We start from the raw sequence: 23,074 nt of genomic DNA on the forward strand, positions 1-23,074 counted from the left end.
CAGTTCATAGAAAGAAATCAGTCCATTGAAATAAATTCATTAGGTCCTAATCTACGGATTTCACATGACTGGGCAGGGGCGCAGCAGATGATGGATGCACTAATAATTAGGCTACCATATGTGACTCCAAAAAAATTGCTTTGAAAACATTTGTTGTTTGGATGATAGCATCGTTGAAGCAGTGGTCAGGAATTCAACACATGAAAAGCATTGAATTATACTTACCACTGGAATGGCCAGAGGTTGTAGTATTTTATAGACGGATGGCTCCATTTGGAATGAAAGGGGTATACATTTGTATCATATGTGAAGTATTTGATTAAACAATTTTAAACAAGTACATATTAAAATATAAGTAATTACAACATAATAATACAAATATATGTTATTCGTTGTGAATTAGATAATGCGGTATAAAGATTGAAAATAAACGTGCCCCATAACATATTCACACCCCTTCTGGCTATGGAACAGTCCTATCCGGAGGCCAGCATCCGACGGTCGGTAAAATGAGCATACCGTCAGCTGTTGTGTGGGTTTAATTTATTTCTCCATTCTCCTCCCCTCAATATATTTTTGATCCTAAGCAATTTGTGAACGTTGATGGTATTGCAGCCCAAGTAGTTTCCAACCAAACACATTGTTGCTCTGTGTGTGGCACCGCTTTTATTTTTTTGAAAGAGCGCTACCTACCCGGTGCGTTTCCAGCGTTTTCCATTTGGAAATAGGGGTAGACTGCGCGCGCTGGTGAACAAGTAGAGTGACTCAACCAAGTTTCCCTTCTGTCTGAGGAATGAGTATACATACGGTCGGGAGAGGACGAGCCGAAAAGCGCACGATTGAATGAATAAAATGGAAAGCCAAGACCTCGACACCGATTTGGTGGGAAATGTGTTGCCCGAAGGTACAACATGTAAGTTACCTATTATTTCATTGAAACTCGTTAAAATGTCACGCGCGTTGAAACGTTTGTTGTTCGATCTGTCAGTGCATTCGAGGAGTTTCTTGTGACCTTTCTCACGTATCTCCCGACAAAAAACTTTGGATCGAATGATCATCGTACAGGTCATTTGCACGGTTGTTGTGCGTGTGAATGTGAAATTGTTACAGATCAAACGAGCTTTATTTCCTCTTATCTGTATCATTGTTAGGCTATGTGTGGAGTAGTCTAATAAGGGTTATTTCCACGCTATAAATGTGTAATAACACATGTCGATTATTTGTCTAAATGTTGATTATTAGCCTAGTCAAAAGGAAGGAAGCAGAGTTATACATTCACCACATTCACAAACAATTCATAATAGCATAGACTTGTCCGGATTGACTTCCGTCCCAAAAGCTTCACAGTACAGCCTAGTCTACTGCCACACTGCGAATTCTTCTCTAATCAGTATGACAACAACAACAACACATGGGAATATGCTTGTTTTAAATCACTGGATTTTCCTCAACATGTTTCTCAACAAATGTATGACGAGTGTCTCTAACAGCCTGACCCAAACACTGCCCATTCGATCAAAACTGAATTAATAATAAATAATTACAGCGGCGCTTGATGAGGTAATCTCTGTCCCCTCCCCCTCACATGTTTACATTATGCGGTCACCGGTCTGGCATCCGTTCGGTTTCCCCCTCAACCGGCTTATCACATGAGCACCCATCAACCGGTATAATGAACGGCTTCTGTTCTGTGCCATTTGATCTTGACTAGCCTAGCTCTAATGCAGGGATTCATGGATCATATATCTTTAATCCAGGTGCCTTTTCATCTGTAAATAGATACACTGTGATTTAGCCTACTGAGATCAGATGCCCTTTAATCAGAAGTGCAGAGCCAAAGTGCAGGCAGGTGCCATTTTCATCATCTGGCCAGATTGATTGATTTACTCTTGAAGCGCTATGATTTTATATGTGCAATTACAATCTGTGACTGTGTTGTCCAGTGTTCAAGGACAAAGTTATCCACTGGATATCATAAGCAGTATGCTGTCATTCTGTCAGTGGGCTTTTGCATAAGAGTGTTTAACAGTGACCAGTCAAAACGGACGTGGCAGGAGTATGAGTGCAGTTGTGCATTCCCTTCAGGCACAAGTGCCGTATACACAACCACACACACACACACACACACACACACACACACACACACGCACACACACGCGCTGCATTGTTCAGGATATGCCTCCTCGACTCGATGGCTTTTCATGTGTCGTCATAATGCATAAGGACTATTATGAAGTATAATTACGAGTGAGTGAAGGACGTTTTGACTGAAGACCAGAGCACAGCCATGGATGTCATTCAGTTAAGGGAGTGTCAGTGGCTATTTAAATGTTCCGCTTTACACAGCCAGATAAGCAGCACTATTTGAATACATGAAGATAGGTTTATTGGGAAATAGAGGACCGTGTACGTTCTCTCTGAATCAGACATACCTGATAATCAATAGCCTTGTTGGCCAATTACCTCTGTGTGAGTAATAGTACTCCCAGTAATGAATAGGGGCGGCTGGGGGGCGGATAACTAAGGTCCTCAAAATAAATCCTCCCCAGAAGGACGATGGAATTACTCAGACTCTCAGGCAATTCATGAGAGGAGGTGGTTGTGTCATAATGCAGGTGAGGTGATGTTCACTGGTTAGGACTGAGGTTGTCTAAGAGCTAGAACCATTGCATTGACCCATTACCCCGCTCTGCTAGTAGGACACACACACACACACACACACACACACACACACACACACACACACACACACACACACACACACACACACACACACCATGGACAACAATGTCCAACCAAGAGCTTCCTTCCTTCTTCTTGTGGGCTGCTGGATGGGTGGGTTGTTACTTGTTTTGGCTGAGATTCATAAGAATGGGGCTCCACCCTGTTGACCGTGGGAACCTTGACCAGTCTCTGCTGTATCTATCGAGCAGCTATGTCATTGATAGCCTGGTCCCAGATCTGTTTGTGTGGTCTTGCCAACTCATATGGTCATTGGATGATAATGACAATAGGAGTTGGCTACAGCACACACCAATCTGGTACCGGGCTATGTCATTGAAGGCTGTGTCCAGGAAACGCGCCATCCTCATTATGTGCACTGTAGCCGACAGTATTCTTCTTCTATGATCTCCGCCCCTTGACAACGATCAGAAGCTGTTTCTGAAGCTGTCTGTAAGAATTCATGTGGAGCATGTTACATGAGCTAAAAATGTACCAAAGCGACGACTCATGCATGCAGCCCTCTCTGACTGACAGGTCCTGTTAAAGATCTTAGTCAATCTTCATCGTCACATTCCTCAAGCATGAAGGGTGACCTATTTGTCAAGCCTAGTGGAACTCTGTTGTCATGTGAGAACATTTATAGAAGGGATTTTCTTCAGTAGGGCACTTAATCAATATTTTAATGCCATCGTTGTTTTATATTGTTCTGTTTGGAGAATTTTTCGATATCTAAGGATTTTGAAGGGGTTATTGGGGCAGTCATTCATTCATACCTTGGAGGACAGACCAGCTTGGTTGCTAACCCAAGGCCAGGCATGTTTTTCTGTGTCCTCCCTTCGGAAGAATCAGGGAGTTACCCATTCAGGTTGGAACAGTGTGCCTCTGAAGTGCATTGTTTATGCTTGCTAACGCTACTACGTTCTACTAGCGTAGAATACCGTTGATAGGATCCACTCATTGGTGTGAACTGTGAATCAGAGGCCCTTGCAGTGGGGCTGCTGTACTAGTCTCTTTAGTCCGGTCCAGGCATTGTGGAATTCTGCCTCCGTCAGGACTTTTGAAGAACATCTTCTAATCCTTATTTTCTTTAGGGATTTTGTCCCAAATGACACCCCATTTCCTATGTAGTGCACTATAGGGCTCTGGTCAAAAGTAGGGTACTATACAGGGAATATTTGGGACGCAGCCTAGATTTGCATTCAGGCACTCGCCCCTCTGAGCTCTCCTTCTCTCTGCACCGCCAGTCCGCCACTCGTTCCATGCCCTGCGAGTCGGCAACCATTTGGTCTTTCTCTCTAATCTGTTCTGTTGTTAACCTGCAAATCTGAGGCAGGCTGACTGGAATCAAGAGCTTTCTTTCTCTTTCGAGGCTAGCTATACCATTGCTAGTGCACTCTAACCATCACACACACACAAATGCACACGAACGCACTCACGTGTACTCACTACGCGTACGCACGAACACACACACACACACACACACACACACACACACACACACACACACACACACACACACACACACACACACACAGAGTATGCCCTACCCATCAGAGAGGGATATAAAAATAACACTTGTCTGAAATGGTTACTGTAGACGTCACAGACAGTACAGGATATATCATATAGAATTCAGGCCTTCTGAATAACTTGTCAGGTACCTCTGAGGAGCAAAGTGAAGAGAAGCCATCATGACGTTTGAACTCTGGAGGCAGATCATGTCAATATAGATGTGTTTCGTACTGGCATGTTTACTGGCATATACTGGCATATTTACTGTAAATGTCAAGTGTGTAACTGCACAGCTAATGGTAACTGCCTTTAAACAAATTAAGGGTCGGCCATTGTATCACAGTTTAGGCTTACTTTAAATCTTGACAACGTGTGTAATATTGGGTAATATTGGGCCACTTGCTGATGCACTGTAATGGTCAATAGATCTAACCAACAGATCAATGAACTTTAAGGTCAATACTGGTTGTTGTGCGTTTATTCCAAATGGCACTATACATGTAAGTTGCCTCATTAATCAATAGCAAATATTGCTGTGACTGTACTTGCATTGTTATGGAGATATTTGAGCCTAGCTGAGCGAGAGTGTCTTCTGTCTTCTGCCTAAAGCTTCATAGCTTGCTCACTGAGTTCCATGTTGCAGCCTACTGTTACTAACCCTAGTTTATACAAACACGCTTGTCATCCGGAGGATAATGAGTCTTAGCAGACTTGACAGGGAAACAAATTGTAGCGTCTGACAGGACTTTTTCTATTGTGTAACCCAGTCAGGGAGCCCAAGCACCACCACCCCTGTCAGCCCTGCAGTGAACAGGATCACTCAGCTAGCTACACAGGCACAGCTCTTACATAATTAGGAGACTATGTGAATTGTGCAGCCAGTGTCCTGGAGAGAAAGCTGCATTAGTGAATTAGTGCTAGGGAGTCTCACATTTTTATTTATTTATTTTATTTAACTAGGCAAGTCAGTTAAGAACAAATTCTTATTTACACGGATGGTCTACCCCGGCCAAACCCGAACAACGCTGGGCCAATTGTGTGTCGCCCTATGGGACTCCCAATCATGACCGGATGTGATGCAGCCTGGATTCAAACCAGGTACTGCAGTGACGCCTCTTGCACTGAGATGCAGTGTCTTAGACCACTGCGCCACTCAGGAGCCCCCCGAATTGGAAAGTTGACACTCTTTCCAGGCTCAGCAATTTCAGAATGAGCGTGAGAAAGACGGAAATTGATGTTCGTGGACTGGAGACAAATGGCGTCTAAGATTTGGCAGATTTGTCAAATTTCAGGTTCACGTGTAAGAAAAGTCCACATGTGAAAACCTCACTTTCACATGTGGAATCGCATGTTCACAAATATAACAAATCAAACTTGCAATTCCTCATGTGAAAGTGATGTTTTCATGTGAAAGTTTTTCACATATGAAGCTGCAAGTTAGATTTTTACACGTGATTGGTTTTTCATGTGAACTTGCAATTCCACACGAGAAAGTGAAAATCCAATTTGCAGTTTCACATGTAAGAAAACTCCAATGTTTGTAAACAAAGTAAATGTAAACAAACACGGTATAGTATAGCAAGGAAATACTTTTTAAATGCGAGAGCAAATGAATTGTAAATGGATGCACAACTAAATAAAATGCCTCCCTCTTCCCTGCAATTTGACTTATCTTTGGTTATGTTACCCTGGCCTTTGCTTTCCCTGTTTTGGAACATTCCTTCCAGCAACATAGCATCCAGGCCTTCTGCTTCTGAAGCTAAACAGGGTTGGTTCTGGTCAGCCCTGAACCAGAGACCAGATGTAGCTTAAAGGGGTGAAAATGTGAAAAATAAATGTGTGTGTGTGTGGGGGGGGGGGGGGTTGGTCTTCTGACAGATTGGTCTTCTGTCAGATTTCATATATGGGGTAATATTTGTGAGGATGGGATCATCTTACTGATCATCTTGAGCTTCTAACAATGTCATTGTTGGATCAACTTGTTTTGCATAACTTTCTTCAGAAAATACTTTATTTCAACTGGACATACGGACATTACCATACACTTTCCCTCCACAGTTGTCAGTGTGTGGTTGAGACAATGTAGGCTGTACATCCTACTATAGCCTAGTGGTTGCAGTGTTTCTTCGCTTCATCAACATCAAAGCTGGCCTAGAAAAGGCGGGTTGCTGCTGCTGTGTGTGTCGATGAGCTTCCAGCTAGCACAGAAATAATTCATCCTCTCTGAAGATTTCAATTTGCTCGCAGAGTGAGATTTCAAAAGGGGCCCCATTTTCTAGCACTTGATTTGAGGGACGACGGGAGAGATGGCGAGCAAATAGAAAGTCTTGTTCTAATTCATAATTTCACTCCTCTGTTTTATAATCTATTTGATGTATTACCGGTTACAGTGCAGAAGGAAGACCCACCAGAAGGATGAAGGCTTTATATCCAGTATAATTCAGTTAATTCCATATGTATGGTTCTTCTACCCAAGATTATGTTGCCAATCAAACGCCCCGCTTCCCAACATATTAATCCGGTTGACTTTTTGGGAAGAATTAAAAAGCATTTGCATGGTTAAAAGGATTAGGCAAATCCTAAATCCTCTATAGAATTTGGAAATAAAAATCAGCAGAATAAGGAGAAGGCTTTACTTTGCTATCCTATTTAAGAGGTATGGCTCATTGCTCGAATGCTGACGGAATGGGTTACCCATCTAAGTTTGTAGTATAGGAACGGGAGTTTTCCAGACCACTCAAACTAACCAGGGAAAGCTCTGGACCCTAGTAATGCTGGTATGTTGTTGGTGCAGGAGGGAGGAGGATTTAGAAGGATAGAGGGTTATTAAGTTGTCCTCCTCTCCCACGTGTTCAAAAAGTCCATGCTCAACATATTGCACAGCCGAGGTGGGTTTTGAATGAGGACCAGAGAGAAAGAAGAAAAGAGAGGGAGAGGCCACAGAGTGACAGACGTCATGCCAGATTCGTAGTGTTTGGAGTCAGGTCTTTAAACAACAGGCAAATCTATGTCGCTAGAGAGGCTAATGTTGACAATGTTTGGGTGGCATTTCTCTCTTTCTTCCGGTGCTACTTGTTTGTGTGTGTGCGTGCTAGTGGGCATGTGCGTGTGCTTATGTGTATGTTTTCAGCAGGGTGTTTCTCCCTCATAGGAAGAGTTTCAGTGAGGGTGAAGAAGAGGTAAAGACGAGCCAAAGAGATGGGGAGAAGAGGTAAAGAGATGAAGGAGAGCTCAGTGAAAAGATATCTTCCCCAGGGCTAAACTTCCGAATCCCCACACATAGAGATAGCATCATGTCAGCTATGGTCCCCTCTACAGCACCCAGCTGGTGTAAATCACGCCACTCACACTTACCTCGGACACTGACTTCTCACAGGGGAGTGGAGGAAGGCCCTCCAGCCCACCTCACTGGAAACCGGCAATCAAAGTGTGCAAACTCTTAAGGTTCCATAATATTTTATGAGGCTGTGTGTGGATATTTACATTTTTTAACTGAATTAATCAGACCCAGTTTCTGTTTATTTTTGTGAACTTTTGACCCCACTTAAGGTAATGACTAACCGTTGTTAAATTTAGCTGATAATAGGTTTTATTGAAGCACTTTTGTGGAATTCTGCCTCAGACACGCTCAAAAGGTAAACAAAAACATAAATGTTTAGACAGAAAACTCGGGAAATAGTTACCTTTCAACCTTTTATGCTCAGAAATTTGCTGCCAGAACTATAACCAGTCATTGTTTATGTTACTTAGGGAGCAAGATCATTGCTTTTAAAAATGTTTTTTTTTTTAAATGAATGTGATCGTTGTCGCCCATGCTTATGATGTTAATTTGGTCTCTTAAGCACTTAAGTTGTATGCATATCCATGCTCATTCACAGCTCCATTAAATATGTTATTAGTCACGCTTTCAACGGGGCTTGGTAGTTGCGGTAGCCTCTTCGATCTCTCTGGTCTTCCCCACATAATATTAGCCTTCTGAAATAGGAGACCATTGATGTTTCAGATGGTTCCAGACCTATACATTCCTTTATGTGGACCTGTAACTCCAAAGCTCCAGGTATAGTGATTAAAGGATAATAGCAGATGACAACGAAGTGCTTTGAAGTAAGTTGAGTGGCTGAGTTAAATGTAACATATAATCTAATACCAACAGCTAATTTATGGCGGAGTGGTTCCCTATAAAGTAATGGTCATTGCTGTATACACCCAGGTTTGTAAATGGAGATCGTCTGAAGAGCTCACCCATTCATGAATTTGTCATCCAAAACATTGGACAAACACTGTAGTAGGGTCTCGACAGAGTGCTACACAGGAATTTCAAACCAAAAGGACACAGAGAGGAAGTGACCAAATACCAGAGCCACATGCTGTCTAATAGCTGACCGCCTGACCCCTCACTCTCAAAACACGAGGGGCCCTGAAACGCACACGTCAGCTATTTACAAACCTTCCTCTTTTTTATTCTCTCTTCCCACCCCCTCATTCTCTCTATCTTTCTTTCTCTCTGTCACTCCTCTGTAACTTCAGAATAACTCTGAGCCCGTGGCGTGGTGCCGTGCCCTAATTATATCACCAAACAGCTGTACCCCACTTCCCGGACTAGGTCGTTGCTGAATGTGAAGGGCTATGGTAGGAAACTAGCTCTGAACTCCATAGCTGCTTCCTATCCTGCCATTTCCACTCATCTCAAAATAGCCCAGACAGGCTGCTTTATGCTCTCTTGGTCTTCTTAAAGTCCCAGTCACCAGACCCATCAGCTAACATTAGAGCCAGGCCCCGTTCAGTTAAAGGAATTGGTACTGTTTTTATAGGCCACCTCAATGTGTTCTCCCCTCTGCACAGATCAGAAAGATCACTTGATGGTGGTGGCCATCTTGCCAGAAATATCTTGAACCAAATGTTGTGGTAGTCATTTATTGGTTAATGAAGCACTTTGAACTCAACCTCTGACTGTCCACCAAGTGTCCTGTTGTATTATTGATCCACATGTTCATAGTCCTGAACCTTGGCTCCATGGAAAATAGTTGCCAAGCTTGTCATTGCAGTAAACTGTCCTAAAATAGTCACGAGTTTCACTAGCCTTCCATGTTGTGGATGATGGAGGATGGACACCAGGGCTATTCAACCATAATCTTACAGGGGCCAGATTTGAAAATGTTTTTTTTTTTTTACAAGGGGGGACAGATATTTTCTACATGAGATTACTCTTCCTAAAACCGGTATAACAAACTATGCACTAACACAATTATAATCTTATAAAGCACTTTTATTCAAATTAAATGATGCTAAAAGTTCATTTTAAGTGCTTTAAGATTAGCCTTATTCAGTGCATCAAATTGTTTAAATAACGGAACACATTTGTACTTATAACACAGTTGACCTGCATCACATTAAATCATTTCTACCTTCCTGTCCGTTTTACAAACATAGCTTCATCTTTTGTTTTCGTTTACACATAGTAAACATTTTATGAATGGCATATCTCAGTTGACCAGCATCATGTTTTGTTCTGTTTTCTATTTCTTTATCATTTCGTTCTTTTCTTTGTCTAGATGTTGTTGTTTTTTACACATGCCTTTTATGCATGGCACATCTCAGTTGACTAGCTTTTGCGGAGAAGTCTCTCGACCTCCGCATCAGTAGAGAACTGGTCTCTATAACGAACAGTACAACCTCGGTGGGGACTTAACTTTGCAACGACATTTGAAGAGTTTATCTTTCAGTTTATCTAAAAACTCAGACGTCATAGGAGTGATCTGTACTGATGATGACCGAATGTAGTTGCGCAGTGTAGAGAATTTGAGATTTTTTTTTGGGGGGGGGGGCTCAAATCTAAGGAGAAAATACAATAATGCATGTCAATCATATCAATGACTGTTTTATCCCTCTCCTGTAGTCTCAAATGAAGTGCATTCAATTGATTTGAAGATGTCACAAAAAAAACAACATCTCATTCAAACTCCTCTTCAAGCATTTTCGCTTGATATGTGTTGGCGTTCTTGTGGCGGCAATCACGGTGAAAATAAACTTATCTCCTCCTTAAGTTCACATGGGCTGCTCTCTTGACACCATTGTTACCCTTGCTTAGCCACCGAGCATCATTGCATAAAAGTAGATCATGATGCTCAGCAGACTAAGCAAAAAGCAATGTTGCAAGCTAGATGTTGATTGCATAAAGTTTATGATAGCCAAAACTAGTCCATGGTGTTTTTTTAAATCACCGCTGAGTTAAGCGCAAAGAACGCTCTGGTGTATCAGGCAGTGTAATGATCTCATCTGTTATGTGTTTTTTTTTGCGATATTTGTAAATAATTTTGTACATAATGTTTCTGCAATCGTATCTTAGGACAGCGATCACTCACCTCAGATTAGACAAAGATTCAACAACAACAACAACAAGCAGGACTCACACAAAATTCTCCAAACACCCCACAGGGCAGACATCCCAATTATTCGCAAAAGGAAGCGACGCAGAGGACGAAGAGCCGGATGCCTCGTCCGGACCCGCAGAAGGCAATTAGGAAAGCTGCCGTTACCGTCTATTACTCGTCAACGTGCAATCATCATTGGACAATAAACTAGACGAGTTACGGTCACAAATATCCTACCAATGGGACATTAAAAAGTGTAATATCCTATGCTTCACGGAATCGTGGCTGAATGACGACATGGATATTCAGCTAGCGGGATGCACACTGCACCGGCAGGATAGAGCAGCACACTCCGGTAAGACGACGGGGGGCGGTCTGTGCATATTTGTAAACAACAGCTGGTGCACGAAATCTAAGGAAGACTCTAGATTTTGCTCGCCTGAAGTAGAGTATGTTGTGATAAATTGCAGGCCACACTACTTGCCTAGAGAGTTCTCAGCTATACTTTTCGTGGCTGTTTATTAACCACCACAGACAGATGCTGGCACTAAGACAGCACTCAGTCAGCTGTATAAGGAAATAAGCAAACAGGAAACCACTCACCCAGAGGTGGCGCTCCTAGTGGCCGGAGACTTTAATGCAGGAAAACTTAAATCCGTTCTACCAAATCTCTATCAACATGTTAAATGTAGAACCAGAGGGAAAACAATTCTAGATCACCTGTACTCCACACACAGAGACTCATACAAAGCTCTCCCTCGCCCTCCATTTGGTAAATACGACCACAACTCTATCCTCCTGATTCCTGCTGACAAGCAACAATTAAAGCAGGAAGCACCAGTGACTCGGTCTATAAAAAAAATGGTCAGATGAAGCAAATGCTAAACTACAGGATTGATTTGCTATCACAGACTGGAACATGTTCCGGGATTCTTCCGATGACATTGCGGAATACAACACATCTGTCACTGGCTTTATCAATAAGTGCATTGAGGACGTCGTCCCCACAGTGACTGTACGTACATACCCCAACCAGAAGCCATGGATTACATGCAACATTCGCAGTGCGCTAAAGGGTAGAGCTGCCGCTTTCAAGGTGCGGGACTCTAACCCGGAAGCTTACAAGAAAACCCGCTATGCCCTGCGACAAACCATCAAACAGGCAAGCGTCAATACAGGGCTAAGATTGAATCATACTACACCGGCTCCGACGCTCGTCGGATGTGGCAGGGCTTGCAAACTATTACAGACTACAAAGGGAAGCACAGCCGCGAGCTGCCCAGTGACACGAGCCTACCAGACGAACTAAATCACTTCTATGCTCGCTTCGAGGCAAGCAACACTGAGGCATGTATGAGAGCATCAGCTGTTCCAGACGACTGTGTGATCACGGTCTCCGTAGCCGACGTAAGACCTTTAAACAGGTCAACATACACAAGGCTGTGGGGCCAGACGGATTACCAGGACGTGTGCTTCGGGCATGTGCTGACCAACTGGCAGGTGTCTTTACTGGCATTTTCAACATGTCCCTGATTGAGTCTGTAATACCAACATGCTTCAAGCAGACCACCATAGTCCCTGTGCCCAAGAACACAAAGGCAACCTGCCTAAATAACTACAGACCCGTAGCACTCACGTCCGTAGCCATGCGGTGCTTTGAAAGGCTGGTAATGGCTCACATAAACACCATTATCCCAGAAACCCTAGACCCCTAGATGATGCAATCTCTATTGAACTCCACACTGCCCTTTCCCACCTGGACAAAAGGAACACCTATGTGAGAATGCTGTTCATTGACTACAGCTCAGCGTTTAACACCATAGTCCCCTCAAAGCTCATCACCAAGCTAAGGAACCTGGGACTAAACACCTCCCTCTGCAACTGGATCCTGGACTTCCTGACAGGCCACCCCCAGGTGGTAAGGGTAGGTAGCAACACATCTGCCACACTGATCCTCAACACTGGAGCTCCCCAGGGGTGCGTGCTCAGTCCCCTCCGATACTCCCCGTTCACCCACCACTGCATGGCCAGGCACGACTCCAACACCATCATTAAGTTTGCTGACGACACAACAGTGGTAGGCCTGATTAGAGGTTGACCGATTAATCGGAATGGCCGATTAATTAGGGCCGATTTCAAGATTTCATAACAATCGGGAATCTGTATTTTTGGGCGCCGATTTGCCGACTTAAAAAAATATATATTTTTTTCTTCATATACCTTTATTTAACTAGGCAAGTCAGTTAAGAACACATTCTTATTTTCAATGACGGCCTAAGAACGGTGGGTTAACTGCCTTGTTCAGGGACAGAACGACAGATTTTCATCTTGTCCGCTCGCGGGATCCAATCTTGCAACCTTACAGTTAACTAGTCCAACGCAATAACGACCTGCCTCTCTCTCGTTGCACTCCACAAGGAGCCTGCCTGTTACGCGAATGCAGTATGCCAAGGTAAGTTGCTAGCTAGCATTAAACTTATCTTAGAAAAAACAATCAATCATAATCACTAGTTAACTACACATGGTTGATGATATTACTAGATATTATCTAGCGTGTCCTGCGTTGCATATAATCTGACTGAGCATACAAGCATCTGACTGAGCTGTGGTAGGCAGAAGCAGGAGCGTAAACATTCATTCAAACAGCACTTTCCTGCGTTTTGTCAGCAGCTCTTCGTTGTGCGTCAAGCATTGCGATGTTTATGACTTCAAGCCTATCAACTCCCGAGATGAGTCTGGTGTAACCGAAGTGAAATGGCTGGCTAGTTAGCACACACTAACTAGAGGGACGGAAGCTATACTGTTACACTGGCATTACTAAAGTGCCTATAAGAACATCCAATAGTCAAAGGTTAATGAAATACAAATGGTATAGAGGGAAATAGTCCTATAATTCCTATAATAACTGCAACCTAAAACATCTTACCTGGGAATATTGAAGACTCATGTTAGAAGGAACCACCAGCTTTCATATGTTCTCATGTTCTGAGCAAGGAACTGAAACGTTAGCTTTCTTACATAGCACATATTGCACTTTTACTTTCTTCTCCAACACTTTGTTTTTGCAATATTTAAACCAAATTGAACATGTTTCATTATTTATTTGAGGCTAAATAGATTTTTTTAATGTATTATATTAAGTTAAAATAAGTGTTCATTCAGTATTGTTGTAATTGTCATTATTACAAATTAAAATAAAAAATCAATTGTCCGATTAATCTGTGTCGGCGTTTTTGGTCCTCCAATAATCGGTATCGGCGTTGAAAAATCATAATCGGTCGACCTCTAGGCCTGATCACATACAACGACGAGACAGCGTATAGGGAGGAGGTCAGAGACCTGGCCGGGTGGTGCCAGAATAACAACCTATCCCCCAACGTAACCAAGACTAAGGAGATGATTGTGGACTACAGGAAATGGAGCACCGAGCATGTCCCCATTCTCATCGACGGGGCTGTAGTGGAGCAGGTTGAGAGCTTCAAATTCCTTGGTGTCCACATCAACAACAAACTAGATGGGTCCAAACACACCAAGACAGTCGTGAAGAGGGCACGACAAAGCCTATTCCCCCTCAGGAAACTAAAAAGATTTGGCATGGGTCCTGAGATCCTCAAAAGGTTCTACAGCTGCAACATTGAGAGCATCCTGACCGGTTGCATCACTGCCTGGTACGGCAATTGCTCGGCCTCCAATCGCAAGGCACTTCAGAGGGTAGTGCGTACGGCCCAGTACATCACTGGGGCAAAGCTGCCTGCCATCCAGGACCTCTACACCAGGCGGTGTCAGAGGAAGGCCCTAAAAAATTGTCAAAGACCCCAGTCACCCCAGTCATAGACTGTTCTCTCTACTACCGCATGGCAAGCGGTACCGGAGTGCCAAGTCTAGGACAAAAAGGCTTCTCAACAGTTTTTACCCCCAAGCCATAAGACTCCTGAACGGGTAACCAAATGGTTACCCGGACTATTTGCATTGTGTGCCCCACCAACCCCTCTTTTACGCTGCTGCTACTCTCTGTTTATCTTATATGCATAGTCACTTTAACTATACATTCATATACATACTACCTAAATTGGCCCGACCAACCAGTGCTCCCACACATTGGCTAACTGGGCTATCTGCATTGTGTCCCACCACCCGCCAACCCCTCTTTGCACGTTTCTGCTACCCTCTGTTCATCATATATGCATAGTCACTTTAACGATACCTACATGTACATACTACCTCAATAAGCCTGACTAACAGGTGTCTGTATATAGCCCTGCTACTCTTTTTTCAAATATTTTTTTTACTGTTGTTTTAATTTCTTTACGTACCTACACACACACACACACACACATATTTTTTTCTTTTTTCGCACCATTGGTTAGAGCCTGTAAGTAAGCATTTCACTGTAAGGTCTACACCTGTTGTATTCGGCGCACGTGACAAATAAACTTTAATTTGATTTGTTGTGATGAACCAGCTATGTGAAGCTAACCACTATAAGGATTAGCCACAATAGTGTACTTTGTGGTTAGCCTTCAAAATACAATTATGGCATAATTCTACTATTTGTATTCATTTGCATCAATGTCAATGACATACTTTTATTTTGAAGGCAAACCACAAATTCCACTTTTGTGCCTAATCCTTATTGTGGCTAGCTTCACAACACATAACCTGGTCCGGTCAAGCGTCACTAGCCAGATGAAGCTAGCTGGCTGCTTATAACATTAGCTTTGGGCAACAGGGTTAAGTAGCTGGCTAGCTATTTATTTTCATGAACTGAAGTTCAATTTCAATTGGCGAACAACAAGTGGCAACCTAGCTAATACTTACTCACAAGGGATCCTAAATCATTGCTAAGAATAATGAAAATGACTGCAAGCTAAAGCTAGCTACCCCAGAAGTTGTGGTCGAACAAATTATGCTTTATTACCAACGCGGTATTGTAAACACTTCGTTCGTGGACGGTTTTTGCTTGTTTGATGATTTTCTTGTACAGCTTTGACAGTGCTACTGTATCTTTTTTGACACGCAAAGACCCAAACGGCGTTCCATAGTATGTATGTCGTGAAGCTAATAGCAGTGAAGCTATTGCTGTGTAACTCCGGAAGGGAAACATTTGAAAAATAGCGCACTTGGTAGTGTTAACCGGTGCTCAACCAGTCGGCGAAATGACAGAGAACGGTTGATTTTCAAGGGCAATGAATTCCAATATCTTGGCTTTAATGGATTTCCCCTTTGAGCTGTCTCGCTGAAATGTTCTTACTCTTTCAAATGACTGCTGGACTTGTTGACTCCTCGATACACACAGCAGATATTGTGGGCTAGTTTGGGAATGCTGTGTTGCACGTATATCGCAACGTGGCGTCATTACGTCATGTACCTTCGTTATATAGCCAGCTTTGACTTCGGTTTTGCACATCGGGCGTTAAACTAGGCATCGGCCGATACCGATGTTGGCATTTTTAGCTATTATCGCCCAATTTAATATTTTTTTAATTTCACCTTTATTTAACCAGGTAGGCCATATTCCGATATGTTCACCGATATATCGTGCATCGTACTCCTTTTGGCACTAAACCTTACATTTTTGCTGGTCATTTTGAAGAAACCTTTTTGGTTCCAAGTAGAACCCTTTTGGCTCCAGTTAGAACCCTTTTGAGTTCCATGTAAAACCCTTTCCACAGAGAGTTCTTAATGAAACATAAATGGTTTCTACCTGGAACCAAAAAGGGTTCTCCTATTGGGACAGCTAAATAACCCTTTTTGGAACCCTTTTTTTCTAAGAGTCTAGGCCTTGAGAGATTACACATTACTCTTATGGTCTGTTGTGTTCTTGTAGAAGCTATAATTAGAGCTCTTGTCATTATGCAGAGAATCTCTGAACGGTTGGGTGGGACCTTAAAAACCCAAATACTATACAGTAACAAACAAGTACTTTGGGACTCTCCTTAATTGTATGTTTGTGTTGAGACTGTTCACATGATTACTGCTGGAACCTGATGTTGTTTGCCTGAAGTAATGGCCCTGAAAATGACTATGTTTGACAAAACAACCTCCGTCATCCTCCCACCTACAGTACCTCACGCAGGAACACACGCAGTCCCAGACATCCCTATCTCCAGAAACCGTCAACAAAGTCATAATGACACAAAATGACACCAATAGTGGTGCCTGGTTTTCATCAATGTATGATCTAGCTACATTATATGCGAGCTTGTGGAATTTGGCGTTGTAGGTCGGTTTTCCACAGAGAAACAGTTTGAACAACTCTTTTGTTCATCTCTCTGTCTGCTGGCTCCAAATCACTGCTGAGTTAGAAACCTAACCCTCTGGGAGATTATAGGAATTTTGGCTGTGTCACTCGTTAGTGATGTACAGAGAGAAGAGGAATAGCAGATAGCAGAGATGTTCAATGTGGTTTTGTCATGACTAACCAGCCATCCAGGCACAGCTGTGTTTTGTAATGGGCATCTGGCCAACAACAAGGTCATGCGATTGAAGTCTCTCTATTGTAAGCATGACTGTTTAAACTGTATCTGATTATCGGATGTAAACCCCCTCTATCTACTCTTCTAGGGCTGTGTTGGTCTTGGGATGTGATGTTACGGTAATTTCACGATTGCATTGACTTTGTTACTGTTTTTTTTCTTTTCTTTCCATTTTCATTTATTTTTCGTATTGTTTTTGATGTGTCCAGCCAGTCACTACTCACTTCCTAGAACAGTGAAGTTGTCAATGAAATCCCTGCTATTCAGATACATATCGAGGACTGTTTTACAAATGCTCCATTAAATATTGATTGTTCAATTAAGGGGACTTTGGCACAATCAGTTGAGTTTGTTTGTAGAGGGTTTGTACACATCGAAACCTACATCCACACCATTTACAGCTACTCAACAGTTACTCCTCCTTGTTAATGCCCCGTCCCGCCGCCGTGTAAACACATTGTGACAGGGGTGTATTTAGTGCCATGAGGCCACCTCACATAGACCAGTGGAGGATTAGACTGGGCTGCTGCTCCCAACCCCCAAGGGGGAGGTGGAGCAGGTTGGTCGGTATGCCGGATAGAGTGCTCAGTTATGAATGGATGGCAGCCAAGCTGCATGGCCCAGATATCCAGTTGAGGGTGGCTTGTGTGTGAAGGTTCTATCACTCCCTAGTACTGCTGGGTGTCTCAACCAATCAAATACTGGTGTGTGTTTGTGCGTCTGCTGGGCATTTCATCACCACGATGGCTTTGAAAAGGCTGACAGCGCTTGGGAGGAAAGCGGCTAGCAAAATGCCAGGCATTGTTCCATATCCAGGCCAGGTGACAGTAGAAAAGTCGTGGCAGAGACCCTAACAGAGACATGACTATTAATAGGCAAATTTTTATGCTATGAGAAACCGCCTGTAACGATGTGCGCTGAGAGTTGGGAAGCAAGTTCAGGGACTGAGTGTTTTAATAAATAAACGTAACATAATACAAAACACGAACAAAGCAAAGACATGACACAGAAACAGAAACAATGACGCCTGGGGAAGGAACCAAATGGAGTGACATATAGGGCAGATAATCAGGGAAGTGATGGAGTCCAGGTGAGTCTAATGACGCGCAGATGCGCATAACCATGGTGACAGGTGTGCGCCATAACGAGCAGACTAGTGACCTAGAGGCCGGAGAGGGAGCACACGTTAAAAGTTGTTTTCGGCCCCAAATCAGAATTATGTTGCTTAACTAGGCCATAAATTGCCATTTCTAGATGTTGGATGCCCAATAATGTTTCAACCTCAGTTTAGTTACATTGTAAACCCTGCACACATCTCTTCTCTCATTTGTTGTATGTATAATAATGCTCACAAGCAAGCAATTATATTTTGTGGAGTTAAAAAGTAACCCGCAATGTTGTGTTGATTGTGCTAATGCAGAGTGAAACTGTGTAAACGTGAATTAGTGATATATCTGTTTTATCTATTTCTCTCTCACGCCCGTTGTCGCTTGAACTCTAGGAACTTGAAAACAAAGTACAAATACACTCATTTCACAGGCTGGCAAGCCCGATAGTTGGAACTTTTAAACCCCGGCATGAGTATGTGCACACCCGCACGAGCACGCACGCGCACGCACACACACAAATACACACAGTGAGAGCCTTTTGGCGCAGAATTGGTGGTTGTTGTTTACACTGCGCTTCCAGTGTGTCTGGGGCCCCACCATAGCCCCTTACATCACCCCATTCGGGGTGAGAGTGTGAGGGCCGAGAGAGGAGCGAGGGGGGTGACGGTGAGGTAATTCATTAGTTCCCTGTCCCGCTCAAATGAGATGCAGACCTATTCTCTTTCGGCCTCCCGAGTTCCTCTTTACTCTTTTTCGGAGCAGCCCTTTTCCCTTTCCACTCTCTGATTTCACAGCTCGGGACCCGATGCTATTTCCTAGCCTGTTGTTTGCCTCATTTCCATTTTTGCAAGAGAACCAATACAGAGTTCCCACCCTGTTTACTCAGTGCTCTTTTTCTGGCAAGTTCCGTTTGAAGTCTATTTTTATGATTGGGCTTCCAAGTCCACATATCACTAGCCACTATTACCAGTGGTTGTCTTGCTGTGCTCGGTCCTTTTTTGCCTGGTTTGGCAGGAGACGGGAAGAGAGATGTGCTTGAGAGAGCAATACTTGGATCTATGAATATTTCATTCCCTCCCTGTCCTATATTTCCATCATGTCCTGGGCCATGCCAGTGCCAATGATAATACCCAGGATTTTATGTTTGGGTGCAGATGAGTGACTCACTGTGTTTGTAAGTGATCTAATTGGTTGATGTCCTGGGACCAGGATCTACATGGGTTTTACCCATGTGCTTTTCTGTGGATAGTGGGAAACCAAGCCTGGTCTGATATCTGTTTTCTTGCTAAATCCTATGGTCATTGTTTGGCTTGACAATGACCATATGAGTTGGCAAGGCACTAAAGACGTCACAAACAGATCTGGGACCAGGCTAGGGGATTTCTTAGTTTCACATTCCCATTGCCTTAGTTGATGGTTTGCTTCCAAAGACAAAATCCCTTCTCAGGTGTAATTGAGTAATGTTTAGTCATACTTTGGCGTTTGAGTCATATGTTTGCGTTGTGGATGAGACAACCTCATCGCTCTTTGTTCCTCAATGCATGTATGATGACACCGCCTCACAGCGGTTTGAGTTTGAAGAACAGGTAGCCAACAGAAAGGGGTGTGGTACACACACACACAAACCCAAGTCCGAATTCCCCACTTTTTACGACTGCCAGGGTATCAGGCAACCAGACTGGCACAGCACATTTAGGCAGTTACTTAAGGCCTGAGTGAACAGTGTTGAGATATGAAATACCTTACATTCTAATGGGATCAACTTCTCAAGGACACAATGATAACATGTTTTTTTGGTTTGATGGCATTTACAGCTTTCATATGTATTTTGGGCTTTGAAAATAGAAGCATGCATGCATAAATGTTTTTTGATTTTCAGGCTGCCAAATTTTTTTTATAATACAAATAGATTTTCATTTTTTGTCAGGCCGTGGGGCATTTTGTGTAATTTTTAATCAAGGATATCACATCAGTCATTTTTATGTAAAGTGCTTTGATTTGAGACATTTATTTGGTATGACTCAACAGACCCCAGGAAGTGAGTTGATTACGAAAAAAGCAGTGGTTTCTCCTCTGAGAAATTGAATTACTGACATTTTCAGTTGCAATGTTGCCATTTGCACGTATGTCAGTGGCCTCATCACCTACTATATGCAGCTGTATTTCCATTCAGACCATGATATGGAAAGCCACTTAGAAGAGCTAGAGCAGTGAAATTACAGTTTACCTCTAGACCTGGAAAAGATGCAGTGCAGCAAAGCCCTGACGTCCTCAGCCTCTTTAAACAGACCATATCGCTGTATTCTGATACCAGAGGCGGCGCTCCTAGTGGCCAGTGATTTTAATGCAGATGAACTGAAATCTTACCTCATTTTTACCAGCATGTCACCTGTGCAACTAGAGACGAAAAAACTCTAGATCACCTTTACTCCACACATAGAAACACATACAAAGCTCTCCCTCACCCTCCATTTGGCAAGTCTGATCATAACTCTATCAGTGACCGTACGTACATATCCCAATCAGAAGCCATGTATTACAGGTAACATCAGCACTGATTTAAGCGCTACATCTGCCACTTTCATGGAGCGGGACGCTATTCCGAGCTCTTATAAGAAATCTGACCTCCGACGAGCCATCAAACAGTCAAAATTTCAGTACGGGACTAAGATCTAATCCTACTACACTGGCTCTAACGCCCATCGGATGTTGCAGGGCTTGCAAACTATCACGGATTATAAAGGGAAACCCAGCCGCGAGATGCTCAGTGAAGCGAGCCTACCAGATGAGCTAAATTCCTTCTATGCTCTCTTCGAGGCAAGCAACACTGAACCATGCATGAGAACACCAGCTGTTCTGGACGACTGTGTGATCTCACTCTCCATAGCCGATGTGAGTAAAACCTTATAAAAGGTTAACATTCACAAGGCAGTTGGGCCAGACGCGTACTTAGGGCATGCGCTGACCAGCTGTCATTCAGCCTTTTAGCAGCAGCCAATGTGTGGTGTTCAATGTTGGCCTACATTACTTAAGACTTAAAAACAAAAACTTTCAGGGCTTGACATTAACCTGTTTATCCACTTGTCCTTCAGATTTGTTGTTGTGTTGTTTGATGCAAATAAAATGTACAAAATAAAATGCATTATTATTCCCATACCATTATTACAGAGAAACAGACTAATTATGCTACCCTCTGCCTAATGGCTACTTAGCTTATTCAAGCCTGTCTTAAATTACTACACTGCCCCTTTAAGACAAAAAAAGCTCTTTACCTGACTCACTTTTCAAAGATGTCTAGAAATGTACACATTTTGGGCTCTTGTAGAAGGCAATCACTTCCCTATTGCTGACTGCAAAGTATCTATAACTGGGCTAATAACTCACTAACTAGCCAAGGATATGAACACAATGTGCACACGTGGCTAAATGCAGCTTTCACTTTGATCACAAAACAAGCTCATCTACTTACGATCACTCATGCTGTAAACACAGTCCAGTTCAAAGTAGCACAGCAACAGGTTGCCTCACTGCCTGATGGCGGCCAAATGAGTATAGTCCAAAAATCTGCATTCCACATCCAACATATTTTCACCCGCGATCGTTTTCAAAGTAGCCCAATTTTCAGAGAAAATCTCAGACATGGCAACCCTGCCACTATCCCCAACAAACCCATCACCCCTTCCCACTACTTTGGCCCTAACAGATCCAACACCTGGCCGTCGGCCTGGGAGGATGGAACCCCTTCTCTTAAAACCCCCTGTAGTTCTGTGCTAAAATCTCTGACACCCAAAACCTTCTCTGCTGCTGCTACCACCAAATCAATCTTCTGAGATTCCTGTACTATTTGTGCAGTACAATTAATGACCATAGCAATAAGCGAAAGAAATCCTACCTTACTAAAATCCATCCTCTCTTAGCAATGGCAGCGCAATTGAGGAGTTTCACCATTTCTAAATAGTTAACTTGGTGCGATTTCCTATGAGTTAAGGAAGGATCACATACTTCCATCCAGTTCATCAGGAGGTATTCACCAATTAATTATGCTCGTGTCATGAGCAAACATAACTGCAGGCGACAGTAAATCGGCAATTATATAACTGTTTAAACAATTCACTCAAGGTGGCAGTATGCTCCCTTTCAGTTTGTTTACCAACTCATAGAAGTATTAGAAGAAAATTGACTACTTCAAAATGGAGATGGCCTCAATGGCTCTGCCCATGCTCTCACAGATGCCAGAATGGGACAGATACGACTAAGATTTTTATAACTAACCAAAGATAGACCACAGCATGCCTTTTCCAATGGGAACAAGTGAATCATAGTGGGCAGAATAAGCAAGGAGGTGGGCAGAGCCAAGCACGATCTAGTGAGATCCTATTGGCATGTTCTAGCGTGCATGTGCATATTTCCGTTAGGGAATACCTACTCTATGAAGTGCCCGTGTGCAATAACTCAAATTCGCATTTGCACTCCTTCTTTGCACTCCTTTACACTTTGGCAAAGTGTAAAGTCCACATATCTTTGTCTATTCTGTTCATAACGGATTCTAATTTTGGTAACAGAAAACTTTATCGAGATCTCACTACCATCCGTTGAAATATATGTCTCATCTCTGGATACGACTTTTAGTCCTCTAGCTCTAGGCCTTATCATTGGGGTTTTTACAGAAATATTTGGCAATCGACTAGGAATTCTTTGGAGATCGCGATCGACCAGTTGGTGACCACTGCTCTAGAAAGTTGAGTGAAGTTCAATCTCGTGCGTCCCTCTGTGGCCTGATATTTCTTCTGCACGACAGTCCCTGGGAGGCAGTCTCGGGGCTACTGTGAGGGGCTATTGTTTGTGTAATACAAATCAAATCAAATGTTATTTGTCACATGCC

At 43.0% G+C, this 23,074-nt stretch overlaps 1 protein-coding gene across 7 annotated transcripts in view; it reads left to right on the forward strand.

Annotated features, from left to right (window-relative positions):
• Window positions 1-567: 567 nt before the first annotated feature.
• Window positions 568-23,074, forward strand: part of LOC139366512 (MAP7 domain-containing protein 1-like) — a 64,991-nt gene continuing 42,484 nt past the window's right edge. For 6 of the 7 annotated variants that reach the window (XM_071104077.1, XM_071104087.1, XM_071104127.1 and 3 more), the window contains exon 1: window positions 721-913. In XM_071104077.1, the coding sequence (XP_070960178.1) occupies window positions 844-913 (70 nt within the window). In that variant the 5' untranslated portion in view covers window positions 721-843. Of the gene's footprint in view, window positions 914-23,074 lie in introns of all 7 variants that reach the window. The other variant, XM_071104117.1, reaches the window with a different exon arrangement.

This window comes from Oncorhynchus clarkii, chromosome 2, assembly GCF_045791955.1.
Source record: "Oncorhynchus clarkii lewisi isolate Uvic-CL-2024 chromosome 2, UVic_Ocla_1.0, whole genome shotgun sequence".
In the NCBI taxonomy this organism is placed as follows: domain Eukaryota; kingdom Metazoa; phylum Chordata; class Actinopteri; order Salmoniformes; family Salmonidae; genus Oncorhynchus; species Oncorhynchus clarkii.